The sequence below is a fragment of the Pseudophryne corroboree genome, chromosome 4 (assembly GCF_028390025.1).
Source record: "Pseudophryne corroboree isolate aPseCor3 chromosome 4, aPseCor3.hap2, whole genome shotgun sequence".
Lineage (NCBI taxonomy): Eukaryota > Metazoa > Chordata > Amphibia > Anura > Myobatrachidae > Pseudophryne > Pseudophryne corroboree.
This window is the reverse complement of record NC_086447.1, coordinates 802,719,764-802,747,337: the sequence shown is the minus strand read 5'-3', so window position 1 is coordinate 802,747,337 and position 27,574 is coordinate 802,719,764. Positions and strand designations below refer to the sequence as shown.

Sequence of the window (27,574 nt, the reverse complement as noted above, 5' to 3'; positions counted from 1 at the left end):
TGTCAGACAGTACAGGAGCACACAGCCGATCAGGAGGGTGCTACAACGTGGCGCTCCCTGATTGGCTGAAGAAACCCACTTAGACATCAGTCAGAGTGGGTTTCTGGCATTCGGGGAAAGGGGGCCCATGTGAAAACATGGGTCCCCTTTCAGTTCGTGGTCGGGTATCCGTTTTTTTATTTTTTCAAGTACGTGGATTACAAAAGGATTTACAGAGGAGCCTTCAACCATGGATTATGTGAGTATAATTTTTTCTACAGGTACACCATGGATTCTACTGGAGAAGAGGACCGACCTGCGTGGGAACATAAGGTAAGTATATGTATATGGAGGTGTGGATGGATGTATTAAAGTTATACTTTCAAGGTGTGTGTGTAATGTCTTTATTGGGGTATTTTTTTAGTAGTAGTACTACAGGTACCAGCGGGCCCATTTTTCCGCCGCATGCTGGTACTTGTGGTTCTCCAAGTACCAGCTTGCGGGGGAGGCTTGCTGGGCCTTGTAGTACTGCTACTAAAAACAATATCAAACACTTATCACAAAGGCTATCAGCCCCCCATCCGCAGCCCATTGGATGGGGGGGACAGCCTCGGGCTTCACCCCTGGCCCTTGGGTGGCTGGGGGGGGGACCCCTTGATTGAAGGGGTCCCCACTCCCCCAGGGTACCCCGGCCAGGGGTGACTAGTTGGATATTTGATGATACGGCCGCAAGGCACTGTATAAAAGTGACCCCCGGCTGTGGCATTATCTGTCCAGCTAGTGGAGCCCGGTGCTGGTTTCAAAAATACGGGGGACCCCTACTCTTTTTGTCCCCCGTATTTTTGGAACCAGGACCAGGCGCAGAGCCCGATGCTGGTTGCTTAAATATGGGGGAACCCCTGTCCATTTTTTCCCCATATTTCTGCAACCAGGATCGGCTCAAAGAGCCCGAGGCTGGTTTGCCTTAGGAGGGGGGACCCCACGCAATTTTTTTTCAGAAAATTTATAACATTTCCCCCCCCTTCCCACTGAAAAACATGCACGGATCTCATGGATCCGTGCATGCCTATACAAACACGGGATAAAAAAGCAGGTCTAGTTTTTTTTAGCACTTTTTCACGATTTGTATTTTATCACGGCAGTGTTTGGCTATTGTCGGCAGTGTTTGTGTTTTGCACTTTTTAGTAAATTTCCGATTTCTAGCAAATTGCAGGCGTATTTGACCGATGGTGTATTGATTCGTGATTTTTTCCTAGGACTTCCAAAATATTACGAATGCCCTCATCACTGCCGTGATTTTTGCTTAGTAAATTACAGAGATGACACTTTGATGAAAAAACGGCATCTCGGTCAAAATCGGGACCTTAGTAAATATACCCCAATGTCTTCAGTTTTCCTTCAGGGACTAACACAAAAAGATTCTTGGGGCTACTAATACTGTACATAAGCAAGCCAATGTAAAGCTGCCCATTGGGGTAGCAGTTGGTCCTAAGATCTACGCCTGCAGGCCTGAGTGTTTGCCCCTGCGACTTGTTGATCATCATAGCGAATCAAATGCTTACAGGAAACTGCAGGCTTGGATCAATAATAAAAGTTGCTGGGGATAAGGGGTATACGTGGTATAAACACAGTCTTGTCTGCACCACATCCCGTTAGAATCTCTGACTCAATTAGGTTCCTCTGCAGAGCAGTCACTTTACGTCGGGTTCTGTTGCATATCTTGGGCAGAGTCAAGTTCCGCAGAAGCATGAACGGAACCAGGGCCGTTTCTAGCCAATTTGGCTCCCAGTGCGAGATTTAAAAATGCGCCCCACCATTCACATAAAAAAAAATGCGCCCCCCCCCATAGATATAAAGAGTAAAAGCATGCGCGCGCTGAAGGCGCGCGCACTCCCGGCAAGGGGCGTGGCCTCGTTAAAATTGGTGTGGTTTTGTTAAGATGGGCGTGGCCTCATCTGATCTCATCATCACGGCCACCACAGGATAAAAAAAAAAAAGTCCTCATTTTACACATTACAGCAGGCACGCGACCCCATTTTACACATTACAGCAGGCACGCGACCCCATTTTACACAGCACGGCAGGCAAGTGTCCCCATGTTACACAGCACGGTAGGCAAGTGTCCCCATTTTACACATTGCGGCAGGAAAGTGTCCCCATTTTACACATTGCGGCAGGAAAGTGTCCCCATTTTACACATTGCGGCAGGCACGTGCCCCCATTTTACACATTGTGCCAGGAAAGTGTCCCCATTTTACACATTGCGGCAGGCACGTGCCCCGATTTTACACATTGCGGCAGGAAAGTGTCCCCATTTTACACAGTACACAGGCAAGTGTCCCCATTTTACACATTGTGGCAGGCACGTGCCCCGATTTTACACAGTACGGCAGGCAAGAGTCCCCATTTTACACAGTACGGCAGACATGTGTCCCCATTTTACACAGTACGGCAGGCACGCGTCCCCATTTTACACAGTACGCAGGCAGGTGTCCCCATTTTACACAGTACGGAGACAGGTGTCCCCATTTTACACAGTACGCAGGCAGGTGTCCCCATTTAACACATTATGGCAGGCAAGTGTCCCATTTGTATACATGATGGCAGGTGGCAGAGGGGGGGGGTAGAGAGAGAGAGAGGGAGAGGCTGACTTACAGTTGAAGCGGTTCTTCCCGCTCTTCGCCGCCTCTCCCTCCTCTTCGTGGCGCCGCCGGCTTGGCTCCCCCTCCTCCGTCCTCCCGAGTACCCAGCTCATGGGGCGGAGTTTCGTGGAATGACACGATTGCGTTGTGACGTCACGACGCACCGCGTCATTCCACGAAACTCCGCCCCCCGAGCTGGGTACTCGGGAGGACGGAGGAGGTGGGAATGGATTTTAAAGTGTTCAAGAAGTGCCGCGGCGGGCGCCCCGTGCGGTTGCACGGCTCGCCCGCCGCAAGAAACGGCACTGAACGGAACATCAACTTTCAGTGCAGTGCTGTTCGCTGGAAGTCCAGCTGCCCTAAGCGAGTTCAAAACGTCCACACATACTGTATAGTCATTTTGGAGGCGCCTGTACACTTCACGCGCCAAATGTAAAGTGTCTGGTTTTTCCTTTATTGCTCCTCTCCCTCATGTCACATTGAGATCATACAGTACGTACCTCAGTTTCTTTCTAGGTCACTAAGCTATACAGTAGTGAAAACGCAATACAAATTCATAAAGTAGTGTTTTTTTCATCTCGATTGTCCAGAAACAGTCCCTAGTAGTATAATTCCCCAAAATATTCTATGTACAGACACAATCCTCACAGTTTTATTATATGTATAGATTTTTACTGCGGGGTTCCCCTATTTATCCTTGGCTATGTAAAGGTGTGTACACACGGTGAGATCCTTGCTATGTCCTATTTTTTCTTGAGATTTCCCTTGAACTCCCCGGAGGCCAGATAGGACAGATTTTGACTAACTTTTCTTGAGATCTGTGTTTGTGTGCTTAATAAGATTTTGGCTTATGTGAGATTTCGGTTTATGTGAGATTTTGACTATCTCATTATAATAGTGGGATGGCATTACAGGGTTGGGGGGAGTGTCTTCTTCGACTGTCAGCCATTTTTAAAACAGTGCATTTCTGCTCTGTGGCTGATTTTTGTTTACATTTTTTTCCAATTAACCTATGGATTCTACATGGACAAGAGGACCGAGGGTCTGCGTGGGACACTAGGTAAGTATGTGCGAGTGTGTTGGTGTGTGTGTCAATAAACTTTTACCTTCACGGTGTGTGTGTTTTGTCTTTCTTGGGGTATTTCTTTTGTTGTGGAACTATAGGTACCAGCAGGCCTTTTAATTCTCTGCATGCTGGTACTTGTGGTTCTCCAAGTACCAGCATGTGGGGAGGCTTGCTGGGACTTGTAGTTCCACAGCAAAAGACAATATTCTTTTTTGACACAATTTTGACTATCAGCCCGGCACCCACCGCCCAGGGGTGCTGGGGACAGCCTCGGGCTTCACCTCTGGCCCTTGGGTGCCTGGAGGTGGGGGGGCCCTTTATTTAATGGGTCCCCAACCCCCCAGGGAACCCCGGCCAGGGGTGACTAGTTGGGGTGTGTGATGCTGCGGCCGCAGGGACCTGTATAAAAGTGTCCCCCGGCTGCGGCATCACCTCCCTGGCTAGTGGAGCCCGGTGCTGGTTTCAAAAATATGGGGGACCCCTACTCTTTTTGTCCCCCGTATTTTTTGAACCAGGACCGGACCAAGAGCGCGCTGCTGGTTGCTTAAATATGGGGGACCCCTACTCCATTTTTCCCTCATATTTTTGAAACCAGGACCGGCTCAAAGAGCCCGAGGCTGGTTATATTTTTTGGGGGGACCTGCACATAATTTTATTTTTATTTTTAACACTTAACATTTTTACACAGAAGCATGCACGGATCTTACTGGTCTGTGTATGCTTCTGAGTAAGGGGGTCATTCTGACCTGATTGCTTGCTGCAGTTCATCTCAGCGATCAGGTCAGAAGTACGCAGAATGGCCGACAGCTGTCGTGGCCTTGAGATCACCTCTGCCTGATTGACAGGCTGAGGCGGGAGGGGGCGGCACGGCGGCGTTTCGCTGCCATTTTGTGGGCGCGGTCCGGCCAACGCAGGCGTGGCCAGACTGTGCGGGGGGCAGGCCGCAGCAGCGTGGCGTCACACGGAGCCGCTGTGACCCGGCCAACGACGAGTAGTTCCCGCCTAGCACGCAAAAGTTGTGCTTGCTGGGAGTTACTACTGAAGTGCAAAAGCATTGCAGCTGTATGATGCTTTTGCACTTATGTGGGCCTGACATGCGGGGCAGACTAGCCCTGTGCTGGGCGTCCCCCTGCATGTCAGTGTGCCTGATCGTAGACCTGCAAAATTAGCCTCTAATAAAACATGACCCCAAAAAAACATAAAAAATATGTGGTTTTCGGCAGTATCCCCCCCCCCCCACCTCAGCAGCACTCAACTCCCATCCACCCCCCCCCCCCCAAAAAAAAAAAAAAACCCACCACCCCCCACCTAAAAATGCTATAGGGCGTTTTTACTCCCTGCCGTTAACACAATATAAGCCCCTTTACATTTTTTTAAAAATACACCACACAGTTTGTTTTTTCCAAAACTTTATAAAAATATTAAATGCCAACGCCAACTCTGGCCAGGATTCATAAGCTGTACCATGAGAACGAGTGCCTTTGGACAGGGACTATGCCAACAGAACAGGAAACGGGCATATCCGAGTACAGTAGAGGTAAACAGTGCAATTTTGCCTTGGGTGAAGAACATCATAAAATTTCCAAACAGTCTTGAAGGAGCACAAGAAGTGCAGTCTTCACAACGATCCGTAGTCCGGGACAGTGAGGTCACAAAACCGACGCTGCAGTACTAATGACCTCAATACAGTTCACTTTGAGCAAGAGCGTAGGATAAGGTCACCAGCAGATTTTTCAAACAAAACTAAAAAACCGGGTCCAAAAAACTAATTATATATGAAAAAAGCATGGGTCGCCCAGCACAGAGGACTGTGTACTCTGCATGTCAGAGTACATGCCACTGGACGAGGTGCTAGATTGGGGGGAGGGGCTGGGCTGTGTGGCTCCCGACTGAAAAAAATACGGTTGCTGAGGGGTGTTTTCCGGTGCATGCTCCATGGGGGGGTTGTTTGGGAAGGGGGGACGGGCCAAATTTGGGTGATACCAAGGGTCAGTTGGCACTATCTCACACGCCGACACCAGTGTTTGGCGCCTGCCGCGTGAGACAGCCTCATTGACTAACCGTTGGAGGATGAATTTTTGTTCATCCGTCATCAGGCGCATTTCCGATGCAATAAAATTGCCAAATTGTTGTTCGGCATCCGGGGGCCTATGCAAAACCTCCTCAGCGCGTTGAAAAAATTGCTGGGAGCCAGAGGGGGTGCTATAAGGTGCAGAAGTGGTCCTCCTTGCTGTGCGCCTCGGTCTTCCTGGGCGCGCCTGTGGGGGTGCCACCGGCTCCGCCACCGGCTCCTCCACCGGCTCCTCCACTTCTGCCCCTTGGCCTGTGGTAGGCTCCACCTCCAGCTCCAGGGTAGCATCCTGCAATATAAGAAAAACAAAAATTAGGTCTATGTCAAAATTGGTGGGTGGCATATGAAACAAATGTGTGTGTACTTACCAGATCCAGACTCTCCTGGGCCTCCTCTTCGACAAGAACTGGAGACTCTGGATCTAGAGCGTCCCGTGACCTTACCTGCGCCTCTTGCTCTATAATGAACTGAATTTGGTCATAGTACCACAGCGTCGGTTTATAGACCTCATCAGTCCCGGCTCCGGATCGCTGTGAATCTTGCACCTTCTTGCGTTCCTTCACGAACACTGTTCGGAAATTTGAAATTTTTTTCTTCACCCAATTCACATCAACATCAGAGTTTCTGCCTCTACTGTACTCAATAAGCTGCTGATATTCCCGATTCCGCTTGATTCTGTTGGCATAGTCCGGGCTTCTGACACGCCACAGGCACTCGTTCTGATGGTACAGATCAATGAATCCTGACCAGAATTGGCGGTACTCCTCAGATGACATTGCTGGTTGAAAATAAAATAACACAATTAGCCGACAAAATACAACCGTCACATACAAAAAGCCTAAAAATACTATTTATATATCTATCTATCTATCTATCTATCTATCTATCTATCTATCTATCTATCTATATATATATATATATATATATCTATCTCTCTATATATATATATCTCTATCTCTATATATATCTATCTACCCCAAAAATGCATCCCTTAATGTGTCGCCAGCATCCCCCCGGCAAGGGGGCGTGTCCTCACTATTTAAATGTGCTGGCCTCATTTTAATGGGCGTGCCTCATCTGAAAAGACTACCTCAAACCCCAGTATTTGACGGTGTACCAACAGATCACGCCCACCATAGGGAAATAAAAATTCAACCATCTTAAGCCCCACACAGTAATGCCCCCTGCACCATATTATGCCACACTCCGCAATGCCCTTGATACATTAAATCCCCACATTATGGCAGGCAAGAGTCCGCATTTTACACATTATGGCAGGCAAGAGTCCACATTTTATACATTACTGCAGGCAAGTGTCCCCCTTTTTACACATTATGGCAGGCACGTGTCCCCATTTTATACATCAGGGCAGAATGCCCATTTTATACATTACTGCAGGCAATTGTCCCCATTTTATACATCACGGCAGGCAAGAGTCCACTTTTTACCAGTGGCGTGCGGTGAGGTCAGTGGCTAGTGAGGCACTACAGCCATAATGTTCACCGAATCCCGCCGATGACCCCTACCGCTGCCGAGCCAATGCCCACTACTACCTATGAGCCGATGTGCGCCCACCATCAACTCACCCAGCCCTCCGCCACTAATTTGCATCTCCAGGCCTGCCTGCTCATCATACTAGTAATATATTGTACATTTTTATAGAAAAAATAATAATTACTGATTGGGAAGGGAGTGGGAGGAGGACATGAATGCAATGTTGTTGTCCAGGGCTTCCATTAACTTAATGGAGAAGGGTCTGAATGTGTTAAAAAATAAAAAAAAAAATGCGTGGGGTCCCCCCTCCTAAGTATGACCAGCCTAGGGCTCTTTGAGCCAGTCCTGGTTGTTTAAATACTGGGAAAAAATTGGACAGAGGTTCCCCGTATTTTGACAACCAGCACCGGGCTCTTAGTCCGGTCCTGGTTCCAAAAATATGGGGGACAAAAGATGTAGGGGTCCCCCGTATTTTTAAAACCAGCACCGGGCTCCACTAGCCAGGGACATAATGCCACAGCCGGGGGACACATTTATGGAGGTCCCTGCGGCCGTGGCATTACCCCCCCAACTAGTCAGCCCTGGCCGGGGTTCCCTGGAGGAGTGGGGACCCATTAAATCAAGGGGTCACCCCCCCTCAAGGCACCCAAGGACCAGGGGTGAAGCCCGAGGCTGTCCCCCCCATCCGTGGGCGGTGGATGGGAGGCTGATAGTCATGTGTGTAAAGAAGAGAATATTGTCTTTTGTTGTGGAACTACTTGGCCCAGCAAGCCTCCCCCGCTTGCTGGTACTTGGAGAACCTCAAGTACCAGCATGCAGGGAAATAACGGGGTCGCTGGTACCTGTAGTTCTACAACAACAAAAATACCCAAATAAAAACACAACTCGCACACCGTGACAGTAAAAATGTATTAAAACATACTTGCACACTCACACATACTTACCTACATCCCACGCCGGTCACGTCCACTTGTCCAGTAGAATCCAATAGGGGTACCTGTAAAAATGAGAGAGAGATTACTTACCTACATCCCACGCCGATCACGTCCACTTGTCCAGTAGAATCCAATAGGGTAGGGGTACCTGTAAAAATGAAAATTAAACTTAACACATCCACAGGAGAGAGAGAGAGAGAGAGAGAGAGAGAGAGAGAGAGAGAGAGAGACTAACCTGCTGCTGCTGGGGAGAGCCGCATACACTGCAGGCCCATGCCGCTGCTCCTGTCAGTGGGAGGACAGAGCCGGCGGAGGAGAGGGGAGAGCCGCATGTGGGAGAGCCCCCCAGTGCCAGATACATTGCCCCACAGTGCCAGATACAAATTGCCCCACAGTCCCAGATACATTGCTCCCCTGGTGTCACATACATTGCCCCCCAGTGCCATATACGGTGCCCCCCAGTGCCATATACAGTGCCCCACAGTGCCAGATAAATTGCCCCACAGTGCCAGATACGGTGCCCCCCCTAGTGTCAGATACATTCCCCCCCAGTGCCATATACGGTACCCCCCAGTGCCCTATACAGTGCCCCACAGTGCCAGATAAATTGCCCCACAGTGCCAGATACGGTGCCCCCCCTAGTGCCAGATACATTGCCCCACAGTGCCATATACGGTGCCCCCCAGTGCCAGATACGGTGCCCCCCAGTGCCAGATACGGTGCCCCACAGTGCCAGATAAGCCACCCCAAGGGCCAGTATACATTGCCCCACAGTGCCAGATATGCCCCCCCCCCCCAGTGCCAGGTTACATTGCCCCACAGTGCAAGATATGCCCCCCCCAGTGCCAGTATACATTGCCCCACAGTGTCAGATATGCCCCCCCCCCCCCAGTGCCAGGTTACATTGCCCCACAGTGCCAGTATACATTGCCCCACAGTGCCAGATATGCCCCCCCCCCCAGTGCCAGGCTACATTGCCCCACAGTGCCAGATATGCCCCCCCCCAGTGCCAGTATACATTGCCCCACAGTGTCAGATATGCCCCCCCCCCCCAGTGCCAGGTTACATTGCCCCACAGTGCCAGTATACATTGCCCCACAGTGCCAGATATGCCCCCCCCAGTGCCAGGTTACATTGCCCCACAGTGCCAGATATGCCCCCCCAGTGCCAGTATACATTGCCCCACAGTGCCAGATATGCCCCCCCAGTGCCAGTATACATTGCCCCACAGTGCCAGATATGCCCCCCCCCCAGTGCCAGTATACATTGCCCCACAGTGCCAGATATACCCCCCCCCCCCAGTCCCAGGTTACATTGCCTCATAGTGCCAGATATGCCCCCCCAGTGCCATTATACATTGCCCCACGGTGCCAGATATGCCCCCCCAGTGCCAGTATACATTGCCCCACGGTGCCAGATATGTCCCCCTACGTTGCCAGATATTTCCCCCCACGGTGCCAGATATTTCCCTCCACGGTTCCAGATATGTCCCCCTACAGTGCCCCCCAGTGCAGATACGGTGCCCCCCAGTGCTGCCCCCCAACCCCGCTGCTGATATACTTACGTTTCCTTCGATTGTCTTCTCCTCCACGTGCTGCCGCTGCTGCTGCTTCTTCCTCCGCGCGTTGAAAATGGACCCGGCGGGGAGTGGCTGGATGACGCTGATCGGCATCGCAAGCTCATAGAAACACTTGCGATATGAACTAGATAGGACACCGATCTAGCAAGGATTGACTTGCCAGCACGGTCTATCTTTTCTTGCAATGCCGACCTGGCGGGGACGCGCATCGGGATAGGATCGGGATCGCAAGGTGACTTTCACCTTGCAATCTGCACTATCTTTTCTTCCGATTCTGACTATATAGTCAGAATCGGAAGAAAAAAATCGTACCGTGTGTACACAACTTTAGGCTTTGTATGAACCCAACTTCCACTGTTGTTACGTTGTTTTTTACTCTTGCAGTATATATCAGGGATAACCTCAATTAAGGACAAAACACTGTTTATGGCACTACCTTAGATACCTCTAATTAACCACTTGCCTGGCATGGGCGCAGCAGATGCAGCCACACCAGGAAGTGCTTTATCTGACCTGGTCACACAGGATGCGACCAGTCAGTTAAACAGCATCAGCTGCTGCTGTAAGCTCTCACTGACAGCGTCCTCGTCATCCTGTGCCCCATGCTTGTGACCCTCACATAACTCTGTGGTCAGGCTGACTGCTCTGCTATCTGCTCACTCATATGAGTGGCTCCATACTGTAACTAATAACCTGCGCCTATCCCTGAAGGTGCTTTATTTGTATGCCTATGTCAGTTATCTATACAGGTTACTATATAAATAGTATTCCTGTATATCTATCTGTAAGAGGATTGGTTGTTGATGATAAGGGCCCTACACACTAGAAGACATGACCAATGTGAAAGACGAACAATGTGGAAGATGAGCAATTTCCCTTGAACTTCCCAGAGCCCTGACAAACAAAATTGAGTGTACACACTAAGCAATTTTTCAAACAATTTGAAAGATGAAAGATATCTTTGGAAATGGCACCTTTTTTTTTACATATTTTAATATTGGGGACGGGAGGCATTTCTGGGTGTGTGGGCAGGGCTGTAGAAGGAGGAACCAATGAAGTTTTTTTCACCCACTTCCCTACCAATTTCCACCGTGCCACCAACTTAATAAAAAATTCATTATAATGGGTTCAATAATATATATATATATATATATATATATATATATATATAAAATATATACAGACCAGAGTACCCGGCTTTCCCATTAAGACCGCGTTACTGCTCCGGGTGAATCCACAAATAATAATCACATAAAGTCCAAGGGTGCGGCACTCCTAGCGGCTTGAATAAAGGACAACAGTAGGGCATGCGTGTAGACAACGTTTCAATGCCTTTATTGCGGCATAAAAGACATGATGACAATGCCGCTATAAAGGCATTGAAATGTTGTCTATACGTATACCCTGCTGTTGTCCTTTATTCAAGCCGCTAGGAGTGCTGCACCTAGCTGAGCCGCTGACGGGAGATGCTGACAGGAGCCGCTGACCGCTCAGCATCTCCGTTCACTACCCCACTAATGAAGTTATAAACCCACTGTGCCACCAACCCACTGTGCAACCAACTTAATATAAAACTAATTATAATGGGTTCAATAATATATATATATATATATATATATATATATATATACACACACACATACACACAGTTGTGCTCATAAGTTTACATACCCTAGCAGAATTTGTGATTTTCTGGCCATTTGCCAGAGAATATGAATGATAACTCACAAACTTTTCTTTCACTCATGGTTAGTGGTTGGGTGAAGCCATTTACTGTCAAATAACTGTGTTTACTCTTTTTAAATCATAATGACAACAGAAACTACCCAAATGACCCTGATCAAAAGTTTACATACCCCAGTACTTAATACCGTGTATTGCCCCCTGTAACAAAAATAACAGATTGAAGTCTTTTGTGGTAGTTGTGGATGAGGCTCTTTATTTTCTCAGATGGTAAAGCTGCCCATTCTTCTTGGCAAAAAGGCACCAGTTTCTGTAAATTCTTGGGCTGTCTTGCATGAACTGCACGTTTGAGATCTCCCCAGAGTGGCTCAATGATATTGAGGTCAGGAGACTGAGATGGCCACTCCAGAACCTTCACTTTTCTGCTGTAGCCAATGACAGGTCGACTTGGCCTTGTGTTTTGGATCATTGTTATGTTGGAACGTCCAAGTACGTCCCATGCGCAGCTTCCGGGCTGATGAAAATTTTCCTCCAGTATTTTCTGATAACATGCTGCATTCATCTTGCCATCAATTTTGACCAAGTTTCCAGTGCCTTTGTAGCTCACACATCCCCAAAACATCAGCGATCCACCTCCGTGTTCCACAGTAGGAATGGTGTACCTTTCATCATAGGCCTTGTTGACTCCTCTACAAATGTAACGTTTATGGTTGTGGCCAAAAAGTTAAATTTTGGTCTCATCACTCCAAATTACTTTGTTCCAGAAGTTTTGAGGCTTGTCTGTGTGCTGTTTGGAGTATTGTAAGCAGGATGCTTTGTGACATTTGCGTAGTAATGGCTTTCTTGTGGCGACTCGACCATGCAGCCCATTTTTCTTTGAATGCCTCCTTATTGTGCATCTTGAAACAACCACACCACTTTTATTCAGAGAGTCCTGTATTTCAGCTGAAGTTATTTGTGGATTTTTCTTTGCATCCCGAACTATTTTCCTGGCAGTTGTGGCTGAAATTTTTGTTGGTCTACCTGACCGTGATTTGGTTTCCACAGAATACCTAATTTTCCACTTCTTAATTAGAGTTTGAACACTGCTGATTGGCATTCTCAATTGCTTGGATATCTTTTTATATCCCTTTCCTGTTTTATACAGTTCAATTACCTTTTCCTGCAGATCCTTTGACAATTCTTTTGCTTTCCCCATGACTCAGAATCCAGACACGTCAGTGCAGCACTGGATGAAAAATGCAAGGGTCTTTCAGGAGTCCAGAAACTCACTGACCTTTTATACACACACACTGATTACAAGCAAACAGATCACAGGTGAGGATGGTTACCTTTAGTAGCCATTCAAACCCGTTTGTGTCAACTTGTGGGCATCTCCAGGGTATGTAAACTTTTGATCAGGGTCATTTGGGTAGTTTCTGTTGTCATCATGATTTAAAAAGAGTAAACACAGTTGTTTGACAATAAATGGCATTGTGAGTTATCATTCATGTTCTCTGACAAATGGACAGAAAATCACAAATTCTGCTAGGGTATGTAAACTCAAAAGTATATATATTTTTTTTAAATATATATATATATATATATATATATATACACACATATATATAGACGCCTTGTTCAAACAGCAGCGGCACTCATGGGATTTGTAGTCAAATAAAACGTGTATTTCACATCAAATAGCCGACGTTTCGGGGCACACACGCCCCTTTGTCAAGGTGAGAAACATACAAACAATGAATAAGTGCATACCTTTATATTGTGAAGAAGCCCGCCAGTGCAATCTGTTCGGATCAGCGCCACGGACTTCCGTCTCGTTGCTGGTCCTTCTCCTATGACGTCACCCGCCCTGCGCCGCCTGGTCGTCTTAGCAACCGCGACGCTGGCTGGCCCCGTCATCCACATAGTGTACATTCCACTCTCCCCAAATACCAGATTCACCCAGTGATTCTCCTACAACGACAGGGACCATACACCTTATAGAGACAAGACAGACGCTGGATAGCAATATATAATACATACTTACATTAATAGCATATTAGAACTATGTGAAGATTAAGTCAGATTAGATCTAATTAAGTTAGATTAAGATCTGATTAAGTTAGATTAGATCTAAGTGAAGATTAAGACAGGACCTGGATAATCTTTACCTTTCAGGGCACCTCGTAATGTACAATATCGGGACAGCGGTGTTATAATCGGGAGTCTAATATTCTAGTGAAGCAACTCATAAACCACTAATTTATATAAACGTGATGGTCCTTATCCAAAAAACCATCTGTAAACCAAAATATGCGTGTTATGTATGTTATACACTAAAGTGAAAGGAGCAAGGACAAACTCCACACTTATACCCAATATGAACTATTGTATATAATTTAACCTACGAGTGAACTATCCTAACAAACCCAACCAAACTGAAAAAATTATACGTGGAAGATGATGGTGATCAAAACAGACACCCTTACATTACTATCGGCTCCCAATGTATCTACCCCAATATCTCCCTCATAGACAGGATGGAATAAAAATGTATTCTAAAAACATAATAAAAAGGTTTTGGAAATAATCTAGAGGCCAAACTGGCCTTCAATATGTTAAAAATCCAAGCAAACCCTATCAATAATTCATAAAGATCCATCCTTCCCGTCCTATGGGACCCACATCATTACTACTACTCCATATTACATTATAGCTGGTACATTATCCAAGTCCCATGACCAACCCTCTCCACACACATGTGGACACCACAGCTAACCCACTAAAAATAAATACTATATGAAAGCATCTGTGCAAATCTATTCACTATATGTGTTGACCATCCTCGGTCATACTGAACTGTATTCCTATTAAAGTCTATAAAAAGACGTTCCATGAAAATTTCTCGTTCAATCCTCGGGGGTTGATGGTGTCTAATTCATGAATCCACCTAGATTCCACCTGTAGCAGTTTGCGATCTCTGTCTCCTCCTCTGATGGTCTTGGGTACATGATCGATAATTTGGTGCTTCAAATCATTCAACGTATGTCCAGCCTGTACAAAATGCCTGGCTACCGGTTGATCCGATTGTTTTCCTGACAGGGCCTGCTTAATGGAGGACCTATGTAAGGCCATTCTTTCCCTCATTGTACGGATGGATTTACCCACATAATGGAGTCCACATGGACACGAAATCAAGTATACTATATGTGTCAAAGTACATGTCAATACTGTTCCCAAGATTCATAAAAATGCCACCGCGCCGCCGGGGAGGCCCATAATTGCGGCAAGGGAATCCATTTTTCAGCCCGTTTCCATTTTTTTGGATGAAATTCTGCAACCTTTAATAGTGAAGCAGGATCGTTTCATTAAAGACACGACCAGCTTCTTGGAACGGCTCATCTCACTAAGTACAGTACCTACGGATACTTTAATTTGTGCAATAGACGTTAACAGTCTTTATACCAGTATACCACACGAAGCTGGGTTACAAGCAATGAGAAGTTTTTTGGTGAGAGAAAAAATGGAGGCAGTGGATTTGGATGTTTTCATGGAGCTACTTTCCATGACATTGAAGAAGATTTTTTTTCTATTTAACGGACAATTTTTCCGCCAAAAGACAGGGTGTGCGATGGGGAGCAATGTCTCCCCATCATTTGCGAACGTGTATATGTTTCAGGAAGAGAAGGCAGTGTTTTTCAGTGACACCTCTGTTGCACAGCATATTGTGTTATTTACTAGGTATATTGACGATTTATTCCTGTTGTGGACAGGGGGGAAGGAAGCATTCATACAGTTGATGGAAAGAACTAATGCCAGAACATCGCCCATTAAGTATACCTATCAAGTTAGTGAAACCTCTTTAAATTATTTAGACGTTCAGGTCTCATTGACGGATGGAAGAATCAGTACCAGCCTTTATTCCAAACCCACGGACAAAAACGTGCTCCTTCGAGCCAATAGCCATCATCCTAAACCTCTGAAAGAAGGACTCCCTCGATCGCAGATGATCAGAGCCTCCAGAATTATAAGCGACCGTTCCACTCTGGATCAGGAATTGGATAATATGATTACTAAATTCATGGCCAGAGGATATGATCTACAAAAATTAAAACTCCAGAAGGCAGAAATCATGGCGATCTCAAGAGAGACTTTGTTGAACTTGAAACCATCCGTTAAGGATGACAAACAGATTATTCCATTCGTCAACAAATTCAATATTGCCAGCCCAGTCATTCAAAGGGCAACTAGGGCATTGTGGCCCATTGTGTCAACGGATAACTCATTACAGGGGTTTAGAGGCAAACGCCCTATGATGTGCTTTTCTAGAGGCCGTAATATAAAGGATGTTATAGTACATGCGGATATCACAGGTTTTCAGGCCGCGACAGTTAAAACTCCTTCTTCCTTCATGAGTAAACAGCCGGGGTGCTATAGGTGCATTAAATGTACCACATGCACCAGTATGATTATAGGCTCATCCTTCAAAAACCCACATAAAGATAAAACTTATCAAATACGTCACGTATTGACATGTACTTTGACACATATAGTATACTTGATTTCGTGTCCATGTGGACTCCATTATGTGGGTAAATCCATCCGTACAATGAGGGAAAGAATGGCCTTACATAGGTCCTCCATTAAGCAGGCCCTGTCAGGAAAACAATCGGATCAACCGGTAGCCAGGCATTTTATACAGGCTGGACATACGTTGAATGATTTGAAGCACCAAATTATCGATCATGTACCCAAGACCATCAGAGGAGGAGACAGAGATCGCAAACTGCTACAGGTGGAATCTAGGTGGATTCATGAATTAGACACCATCAACCCCCGAGGATTGAACGAGAAATTTTCATGGAACGTCTTTTTATAGACTTTAATAGGAATACAGTTCAGTATGACCGAGGATGGTCAACACATATAGTGAATAGATTTGCACAGATGCTTTCATATAGTATTTATTTTTAGTGGGTTAGCTGTGGTGTCCACATGTGTGTGGAGAGGGTTGGTCATGGGACTTGGATAATGTACCAGCTATAATGTAATATGGAGTAGTAGTAATGATGTGGGTCCCATAGGACGGGAAGGATGGATCTTTATGAATTATTGATAGGGTTTGCTTGGATTTTTAACATATTGAAGGCCAGTTTGGCCTCTAGATTATTTCCAAAACCTTTTTATTATGTTTTTAGAATAAATTTTTATTCCATCCTGTCTATGAGGGAGATATTGGGGTAGATACATTGGGAGCCGATAGTAATGTAAGGGTGTCTGTTTTGATCACCATCATCTTCCACGTATAATTTTTTCAGTTTGGTTGGGTTTGTTAGGATAGTTCACTCGTAGGTTAAATTATATACAATAGTTCATATTGGGTATAAGTGTGGAGTTTGTCCTTGCTCCTTTCACTTTAGTGTATAACATACATAACACGCATATTTTGGTTTACAGATGGTTTTTTGGATAAGGACCATCACGTTTATATAAATTAGTGGTTTATGAGTTGCTTCACTAGAATATTAGACTCCCGATTATAACACCGCTGTCCCGATATTGTACATTACGAGGTGCCCTGAAAGGTAAAGATTATCCAGGTCCTGTCTCCAACTTAATCTTCACATAGTTCTAATATGCTATTAATGTAAGTATGTATTATATATTGCTATTCAGCGTCTGTCTTGTCTCTATAAGGTGTAGGGTCCCTGTCGTTGTAGGAGAATCACTGGGTGAATCTGGTATTTGGGGAGAGTGGAATGTACACTATGTGGATGACGGGGCCAGCCAGCGTCGCGGTTGCTAAGACGACCAGGCGGCGCAGGGCGGGTGACGTCATAGGAGAAGGACCAGCAACGAGACGGAAGTCCGTGGCGCTGATCCGAACAGATTGCACTGGCGGGCTTCTTCACAATATAAAGGTATGCACTTATTCATTGTTTGTATGTTTCTCACCTTGACAAAGGGGCGTGTGTGCCCCGAAACGTCGGCTATTTGATGTGAAATACACGTTTTATTTGACTACAAATCCCATGAGTGCCGCTGCTGTTTGAACAAGGCGTCTGCATCATTTATTCCAGAAGGCACCGGGGTGTTATTTACTGAGGGGCAGAGTGCCGGTCCGTCCATAGTACCTACACATATATATATATATTGTAACACTGTAGGGGTGCAAGGTGCCTTTTCCTGGGGAATATGGCAGGACGCAGCAGCTGAGGAACAACACAAGTCCAGTTTCTGGTACAACTGACCCCGGCCAGTTTTATTGAAACAGAAAATAAAACAAACCCCAAAATAAAAATACCTTGCCTGTCCGGCACTAACTAAACATAAGATGTTCCTAACTGTCACTAAACAAAACACAGAGTTCTTCAGTACATACTGTATAGCTTACTTGCATCAGAAAGCGTGTCTCTCACACACAGATCCTGCAGCCTTCCCAGGCAGTCTGCCCATACTAATCAGGTTAGCAGCACTATAACACACTTACACAGCTGAAACCCTGATTAGCCCTCTGTGAGGCCAAAGACCCGAACTGGGCCCAATGTCTAGAACTCGCCTTATCTCTCTCTCAGAGCCTTTACCCAGCTTTTACAGCAAACTGAAAAGGTTCAGACAAAACAAAAAGCATTTTTCCTAGAAGTTAACATTTTCTAAAACATGTAAGACAAGAACCTGGGACAAATATACCTGCCCTCAAACACTATCCCAGTGTTCTTGTCACATATCCCCCTCCCCTGTTTCGACCTAGGGGCCGGAACACTTGTAGCCCCCAAACAGAAGATGCGAGACAATGCATCTGCGTTGGCCAATTGTGTTCCCGGTCTATGTTCGACAGTAAACTTAAAGTGCTGCAACGCTAGAAACCATCTAGTTACACGAGCATTCTTGCCTCTATTTACATACATCCATTTTAAAGGGGCATGGTCTGTCACTAGTCTGAATTGTCTACCCAAGAGGTAATATCTCAAGGTATCTAGTGCCCACTTAATGGCCAAAGCCTCCTTTTTCCACAATGGCATACCTTTTTTCATGCTCATTGAGTTTCCTACTCAAATAAATGATAGGGTGTTCGTCCCCATCTCTGGTTTGGGACAGCACAGCACCTATCCCAACCTCTGAGGCATCTGTCTGTACCACAAATTCTTTTGAAAAATCTGGTGTTATCAACACCGGTTGTGAACACAAAGCCACTTTTAACGCTTGGAACGCCTTTTCTGCATCAGGGTTCCATTTCACCACATTTGACTGCTTCCCTTTGGTAAGGTCTGACAACGGCACCGCTGTTGTCGCAAAATTAGGAATAAACCGTCTATAGTACCCAGTAATTCCCAAAAAAGCCCTTACCTGTTTTTTATTCACTGGACGAGGCCAGTTTTGAATAGCATCAACTTTATTCAATTGGGGCCTAATCAGACCTCTGCCTATGGTGAAGCCCAAGTATTTGACCTCCTCCATTGCGAGGCAGCACTTCTTTGGGTTAGCAGTTAACCCTGCCTCTCTGATTGAGTCCAGTACTGCTTGTACTTTAACCAAATGTGACCCCCAGTCTGTACTGTGAATTACCACATCATCCAAATAGGCAGCTGCATATTTTCTATGGGGCCTCAAAATTTTATCCATCGCCCGTTGAAAGGTTGCTGGAGCCCCATGCAACCCAAAGGGTAACATCTTATACTGGTACAGCCCCTCCGGAACCGAAAAGGCTGTTTTTTCTTTGGCGCTATCAGATAAAGGTATTTGCCAGTAACCTTTGGTCAGGTCCAATGTGGTGAGAAACCTGGCTGTTCCCAGCCTTTCTACAAGCTCATCCACACGGGGCATGGGGTATGCGTCAAACTTGGACACCTCATTTAACTTACGAAAGTCATTACAGAAGCGTATGCTACCGTCGGGCTTCGGGATGAGCACTATGGGACTGGACCACTCACTGTTAGACTCCTCTATGACTCCAAGTTCTAACATGGTTTTAACTTCCTTAGAAATAGCTTCTCGCTGAGCTTCAGGAATCCTGTATGGCTTTAAATGAACCCTGACCCCTGGTTCTGTGACAATGTCATGTTTTATTATGGTCGTTCGGCCAGGCAGTTCTGAAAATACCTCCCTATTTTGGATGAGAAATTCTTTAACCTGATTGTTCTGATCAGCTGATAATGTCTCTGACACCTTCACTGCGGGAAGCAACCGGGGTGAAGACACCGAAGGGCAAGGCTCCGCTGACAGAGACAACCTATCTTTCCAGGGTTTGATTAAGTTAACATGGTAGATCTGTTCGGGTTTTCTCTTTCCCGGCTGGTATACTTTGTAATTAACCTCATTCACTTTTTCCCTAATCTCAAATGGACCCTGCCATTTAGCTAGGAATTTGCTTTCCACAGTGGGTACCAAAACAAGAACTCTATCTCCAGGAGCAAATTCCCGTATCTTGGCACTCCGGTTATAGACCCTCTGTTGAGCACTTTGGGCCTGTTCCATGTGCTCTCTGACAACAGGTACCACGGCTGCAATCCTATCCTGCATTTGTGTTACATGCTCAATAACGCTTCTATAAGGAGTGGGCTGTCCTTCCCACGTCTCTTTGGCAACATCCAACAGCCCTCTGGGGTGTCTACCATACAACAAATCAAATGGAGAAAACCCCGTAGAGGACTGAGGAACTTCTCTGATGGCCATTAACAAGTAGGGCAACAAACAATCCCAGTTTTTCCCATCTCTCTCAACAACCTTTTTTAACATACTTTTTAATGTTTTATTAAACCTTTCCACCAACCCGTCAGTTTGGGGATGGTAGATGGACGTCCTGAGGTGAGTGACCTTAAATAACTTGCACAATTCTTTCATGATCCTTGACATAAATGGAGTACCTTGGTCAGTCAAAATTTCTTTTGGTATTCCCACTCTACTAAATACCTGCACCAGCTCCCTAGCTATCGCCTTGGTTGTGATAGTGCGTAAAGGGACAGCCTCAGGATATCGAGTGGCATAGTCCATAATTACCAGGATATACTGATGGCCCCGAGCAGACTTTAACAAGGGCCCCACGAGATCCATGGCTATTCTGTCAAACGGGACCTCTATAATAGGCATGGGAACTAGTGGGCTCCTGAAATGGGGTCTAGGGGCATGATACTGGCATTCAGGACAGGAAGAACAATATTCAGACACTTCTTTATAAACCCCTGGCCAAAAGAACCTTTGTAAAACTCTTTCAGTGGTTTTTTCTGCCCCTAAATGTCCTGCGGTAACGTGACTATGAGCTAAATCTAGTACCGTTCTCCGATAAGGCTGGGGAACTACCAGCTGTTCCACCACATCCTCACCCCTTTTGACAATGTGGTACAAGAGCTCATTACAGATGGCCATGTGGGGATACGTAACCCTGTCACCTGGTACCACAGGTTCCCCATTAACAATCTTAACATTCTCTCTAGCCTTTATTAAGGTAGGATCCTTTAACTGTTCAGACGCAAACAGATCCTTCTTTACCTCCAGGTCAGGCACGCTTTCAGCTCTAACTACTATGTCTCTGTTCCCGGCAAGAGGGTCCTCACTGGACTCCCCATCTGTCACTTCCCCAGCCAAACTAGCAAAAGGCAAAGGGCCAGAAAGTTCCGAAGACCCACGTACATCCATAAAATCACCGGTATTATCAACTGGCTTTTTACTTCTCACATCTGTTGATAACCGTGATTCCCACAGTTTCCAAAAATGAGGAAAATCCCTCCCTATTATGGCCTCATGCACCAAGGTAGGGACCAGTCCCACTTTAACCATTGCTGACCCACAACAAGTTTCTATATTCACCTCAGCAGTGGCATAATATTGGGTATCCCCATGTATGCAAGTTACCCCAATAGGTATTTGCTGGACCTTTAAGGGGTTCACTAACCCAGCTTTCACGAGGGTAACTAAACTTCCTGAATCTAGCAAGGCCTCTACCCGGTTACCTTCTAAGAACACATCACACATTTGTTTTTCCAGCTCAGGTGAAGGTACCACAGTACAGGCTAACCTAGCAAAGAAAGACATTCTGCGACATTCAAAGGCAGCATCACATTGCATGGGTTCTTGCGTGACTGGGCAATTGGCAATAACATGACCTGGCATACCACACCTAAAACATTTAACCACACGATTATCAACCCATTTGGGCAGCATAGACCGTCCTAGCCCCATTGGCCTGTTTCCAGGGCCAGTGTTTACAGTCTCTCCAGCCTTGCGTTCTCTTAACCGCCCAGCAACGTTTTCCCACGGAACAGTCTTACCAGTCTTTACTGAAGGGCGCTGTCGAGGATCTATGGGTTGCTGGGTGGTCATCAGTAGTTCCTCTGCTGCCAAATACCTCTCTACCATGTCCACTAATTGGTCAGCAGTACCCGGGTTTCCATGGCTCACCCACTTGCGCAGGACCATGGGCAAAGATCTCAAGTAGCGGTCCATGACGACTCTTTCCACCATCTGGGGACCAGTTAATGTCTCTGGCTGCAGCCATTTTTTTGTTAGCTGAATAAGGTCGTGCATCTGGGAGCGCGGAGGCTTCTCCATGGCGTACAGCCAACGGTGCACCCGTTGTGCTCGTACTGACAGCGTGACTCCCAGGCGGGTCAGGATCTCAGTCTTTAGTTTATCATAGTCCCGAGCCTCAGCAGGGCTTAAATCAAAGTAAGCTTTTTGGGGCTCACCTGACAGGAAAGGTGCCAGCAGACTGGCCCACTGTGCTTTCGGCCAGTTCTCACGCTCGGCAGTCCTTTCAAACGTGGTCAGATAGGCCTCCACATCATCAGCCTCTGTCATTTTCTGCAGGAAGTGACTGGCTCGTATAGAACTAGAGCTGGTTGGAGCACTGACGGCCACATCTCCAACCCGAGCTGCAAGTCTCTGCACCACTTCTGCTAAGGCCTCTCTATCCTGACGCTGTTGCCTGTAAAGTTCATCAACAACTGCCTGCTGTTGTCTCTTATTTTCCTCCATTGCCACCTGCTGCTGTCTGTTGGCCTCCTGCTGTAGTCTCCAATTTTCCTCCATTGCCACCTGCTGTTGTCTCCTATTTTCCTCCATTGCCACCTGCTGCTGTCGGTTGGCCTCCTGCTGAGCCGCTGTAGCTTGCAGCAAGGCTTTAAGCAGATCCTCCATGTCAACAGATTTTTCAGGCGGCTTTGCAGCTGCTTTCACCCAGGACATATATCAAACCCTCAGGGGTGAGTCTCAGTAACTTCACACTGGGCTGTATCTGCATAAACCACCGTTTTCTGCAGGCCTCACAAAGCTGCTGCTTTCACTTATGCGCAGAACGGCCTGCTCGCATTCTCCACCAAGTTGTAACACTGTAGGGGTGCAAGGTGCCTTTTCCTGGGGAATATGGCAGGACGCAGCAGCTGAGGAACAACACAAGTCCAGTTTCTGGTACAACTGACCCCGGCCAGTTTTATTGAAACAGAAAATAAAACAAACCCCAAAATAAAAATACCTTGCCTGTCCGGCACTAACTAAACATAAGATGTTCCTAACTGTCACTAAACAAAACACAGAGTTCTTCAGTACATACTGTATAGCTTACTTGCATCAGAAAGCGTGTCTCTCACACACAGATCCTGCAGCCTTCCCAGGCAGTCTGCCCATACTAATCAGGTTAGCAGCACTATAACACACTTACACAGCTGAAACCCTGATTAGCCCTCTGTGAGGCCAAAGACCCGAACTGGGCCCAATGTCTAGAACTCGCCTTATCTCTCTCTCAGAGCCTTTACCCAGCTTTTACAGCAAACTGAAAAGGTTCAGACAAAACAAAAAGCATTTTTCCTAGAAGTTAACATTTTCTAAAACATGTAAGACAAGAACCTGGGACAAATATACCTGCCCTCAAACACTATCCCAGTGTTCTTGTCACAATATATATATATATATATATATATATACACACATGTGTGTATATATATATATATATATATCTCCTATATATTAGCCCACATCTGTGACTCTTTGCCTGTGTGTATAACACTGGGCAGAGTCACAGCGCTAGGCGGAGTCTCAGTCACAGATCTGGGCTAACATATCCATGAGTGCTCCCAGGCCTGAGCACCCACGGGCAATGAGGAGCACGGTCCATAGGCGTGCGCACGGGGAGGACCTAAAGTCCAGCACCCCCACACGCTACGCCTGCTGCTCAGTCCTGACTCCTATTCTATCCCACACTGGCTGTAGCGGGACGCGCAGCTGGAGGAGCTCTTAGCTAAGGTAGTCTGGGCTGCGGCCTCCTCTCCGCACTGCATCAGCCGCCGCATCTCTGCTTATCCAGGGAGATAAGCAAATACGCGGTGGGGGCGGCTGATGCAGTACGGCGTAAGAGAGTAGCCCGCTGCCCAAACTACCTGAGTTGAGAGCTCCTCCAGCTGCACGTCCCACGAGGTCAACACGCATACTGGTAACTCCGCTACTGGCAGCACGGATTTACAGATACAGAGTTTCAGATGCAGGAGGAGGGGCTCCTGTATCTCTGATTTCTCTCTCTCCTCCCGCGTCTCTTGCCCGGCTGCGGCGGTGACCCCTGCCGGAGACACTACAATTCCCACTAAAGCGCCTGAGTGGAGGGTCCGCGGAGCCTCCTCTCAACTAACAGGTAAACTGCTCTCCCACTCCCTCCCTCCCATGCTCCTTTCTCTATCTCCCCCCCATGCCCCTCTCACTCCCCATGCCCCCTCACCCTTCTTGCCCCTCTCTCCCCATGCCCCCTCACCCTTCATGCCCCTCTCTCTCCCCATGCCCCCTCACCCTTCATGCCCCCCACTACTCTCCATGCCTTTCTCTCTGTCCATGCCCCTCTCTCTCCCCATGCCCCCTCATCCTTCATGCCCCCTCACCCTTCATGCCCCCCACTCTCCATGCCTCTCACTCGGTCCATGCTCCTCTCTCTCTCCATGCCCCCCCTCTGTCTCAATGCACCTCTCGCTGTTCTTACCTCTCCTTGTGCCCCCCCTTCCATGCCTTTCTCTCTCTAAATAGATATCTATATCTCTATATCTCACATCTGGAAACCCCGACCTAAAAATCCTACGTTTGCCCCTGGGACTGAGGCCAGACAGTGGCGGGCAGGGGTGGAGGGCTGGCTATTGTGTCAGTCCCAGGCCATCAGGATACCGCATACAGTGTGGATTAATGTGATTTTTGTGTCATACCATGTGACGTAATGTGAATTTCAGCTCATACTGTCTGGCGTAATGTGAATGTTCGCTCATACTGTGTTGTGTAATGTGAATTCCGGCTCATACTGTGTAGCGTAATGTGATTTTCGCCTCATACTGTGTGGCGTAATGTGAATTTCAGCTCATACTGTGTGGCGTAATGTGATAGTTGTCTCATAAGCCTTACTGTCTGGCATCATTTGTAAGGGGCATTATTGTGTGTGGGGAATAAAATGGGGTCAGGACCCCCTACACCACCCGCGGCACCCTTCCCCATCCACAGCACCGTCGGAACCCCTCCCCCATCCTCAACAGCCCCGCACCTGCCCCTCCACCACCCACGGCACCCCGCCCCTCCACCACCCACAGCCCATCCAGACCCCATCTGCGGCCCCCACTCCCCGTCGCAGGGGGCTACGCCCCCTTCACCATCGAACACCCTTTCGTCCTACAATATTTAACCACTAACAAAATTAGGAATGCAGGAAATACTCCATATAATACAATTATTGAATGCCAGAAAGGCGTGCAAGGGTTAAGGGGACGTAGCCCCTTGCGACAGCGCGATGAATCACCTAATATATATATATTTATATATATATATATATATATATAAAATATTGAACCCATTATAATTATTCTTATATTAAGTTGGTGGCATAGTGGGTTGGTGGCACAGTGGGTTTACAACTTCATTGGTGAGGCAGTGGACAGAGACGCTGAGCGGTCAGCGGCTCCCGTCAGCGGCTTAGCTAGAATAAAGTCGCTGTCAGGGAGGGATCCGCTGCCAGGGAGGAAGCCGCTGGCGGGGAGGGAGTCGCTGGAGGGGAGGGAGATGCTGTAGGGGAGGGAGCTTCTGGAGGGGAGCAATGTCATATTGTGCACATAGCTCATCGTGGCTCCGTACACACATGCCGTGATGAGTGATGTCACAAGTGACATTGCTCACATTGAGCAAGCAGCATGGCCAACCGCCGACCTCCAATCAACGAGCGCGGGTGCGTGCATCGTTGATTGGAGGGCCATACACACTAGACGATGTGAACGATATATCGTTCACAATCGTCGTTATCTTTCAGATCTTTGAAAAATATCTTCTAGTGTGTATAGCCCTATACAGGATATACGTGCACGTGGATTTATACCCTTTGTCTTCGTTCAACATTTATCACCAGCTGCTGGCTGTGTCCTAGTGGCAGGAGTGGGTTTAACATTATTAGGTGTGAGGAGCTCCTAATAATATTACACCCACTCCTGTCACTAGGACACAGTAGCAATTGTATAATGAGGAGATAATCACATGGACCAAGACTGAGAGGGTTTGGGAGCAGGTGAAGAAATATGGGCCAAACACAAAAAATTTACATTCTACATATAGCATTTTCCTTACACCCATAATTATTATTATATAAATGACACAACTAGAAAAAAAGAATGTGCAATATTAATTTGTAATATTTCACTATCGGGGATGAACTACATTTCCTATGATATCAGCTGCTGAAATGCTGTGACTTGGACTAGAACCTACATCCTGGAGTATTTTACTTGCCATCCCTACTAATGAGCAGCGCTTGGCTGTTAGACTGTGCGCATCTGGATAAAGGTCAGTTTATATTCTAGAGGTATTACAACTGAGCCTTCACCTTCTGTCAGTCAGTGCGGCCCCCTGTGCAGTAACCGTTCTCGGGGAATGCACAAGACAGGTCCGAAGAACAGAATGAAGCAATTGCAAGATATTTACGTGACTAAATAGATTAATTTTTTCGGTATAATCAGACACAGGCAGTAGAAAAAGGAAGGTAAGAGAGGTGGAAACTAATAGCAAACACGAGAAGTCTTGAGTAGGAGTGAGTGAAGCCTACAGTACATCCCCTCATGCATGAGTCAAACAGAGGTGGTGTGTGCAGAAAGCAGAGGTGAAGGGGTGTTATCACAAGAAAGCAAAAGAGGCCCATCCCTGAGTGAACATGTGGCCTCTCTCATGGAGATAATAAGTAATATTATTTTCATTGTCGCTATATCCTATTGTATTTTAAAGGATTGATTGTATTTATAAGATATAAGCCCAGATTTATCAAGCCTTGGAGACTGATAAATTGCACTGTGATAAAGTACCAGCCAATCAGCTCCTAACTGCCATGTTACAGGCTATGGGGTATATTCAATTGAAGTCGGATCCATTCCGACATTCATTTGTCGGAATTGATCTGACCTGGGCTATTCAATGCATTCTCAATTCCACTTTAAAAAAAGTCTAATTGAGATGCGGGAGTTTAGACGGGGGAGAGACGCGGGCAGAAAGGGGAGAGCAGCACTACAGCTGCTGTAGCGCTGCTCTCCCCCGTCTGCCCCCCCCTCCCCGTCGCTGCCTCTCCCCGTCCCCACATCACAGTCGATGCTCACGGCAGCGTCCAACCGGCTCCAGCAAGCGAGGTCTCGCTTGCTGGAGCCGGGTGGACGCTGCTGTGATACATCCTCCGGCGCTGCTCTCCCCATCTGCCCGCGGCTCTCCCCGTCTCTGCTCCCGCATCTCACTTCGACTTTTTTTAAAGTCGAATTGAGATGGTCGAAAAGGGGACCAAAACCGACACAAGCACGCGGATCGGCAACTATTCCGCCGATCCACGTGCTTTTCGACAAGTTGAAATCCTCAACTTGTCGAATAATTTGGGGTTAGATTGAATAGGTCGGAACCCCTTCCAACCTAAAAAAGTCGAAAACTGCAGCTTTCGACTTCAATTGAATATACCCCTATGTTTGAAAACTGACGGGAGCTGTTTGGTTGGTACTTTATTACTGTGCAATTTATCACAGTCCAAGGCATGATAAATCTGGGCAATGGAATATTGAGAAATGCACTGTGCTCGCAGTCATGGAGTCTATGGGGTCAATCCAAATAGCCGTGATGATATAGCTGCAGCTAATCATCGCGGCAGCAGGCGCACTTTAAAGCCGCCCAAACTCT

General features: G+C 46.9%; 2 protein-coding genes across 8 annotated transcripts in view; one reads left to right on the top strand and one right to left on the bottom strand.

Moving 5' to 3' along the window:
• PLEK (pleckstrin) overlaps positions 1-27,574 on the top strand; it is a 513,179-nt gene that overhangs the window by 382,575 nt on the left and 103,030 nt on the right. The gene's annotated exons all lie outside the window — the stretch shown is intronic.
• LOC134911797 (uncharacterized) lies at positions 5,080-6,534 on the bottom strand. Its single transcript, XM_063919828.1, has 2 exons — positions 6,127-6,534; positions 5,080-6,047 (listed from the first exon to the last, which is right to left on the bottom strand). Exons 1-2 carry the CDS (start codon positions 6,532-6,534, stop codon positions 5,457-5,459), a joined length of 999 nt encoding a protein of 332 aa, XP_063775898.1. The 3' UTR covers positions 5,080-5,456.

Excerpts from the sequence above, each read along its gene's own strand:
- LOC134911797 (XM_063919828.1), bottom strand. The coding sequence starts at position 6,534 with ATGTCATCTGAGGAGTACCGCCAATTCTGGTCAGGATTCATTGATCTG. Across the intron at positions 6,048-6,126 it reads CCCAGGAGAGTCTGGATCTG|GATGCTACCCTGGAGCTGGA; the intron begins GTAAGTACACAC and ends CTTATATTGCAG.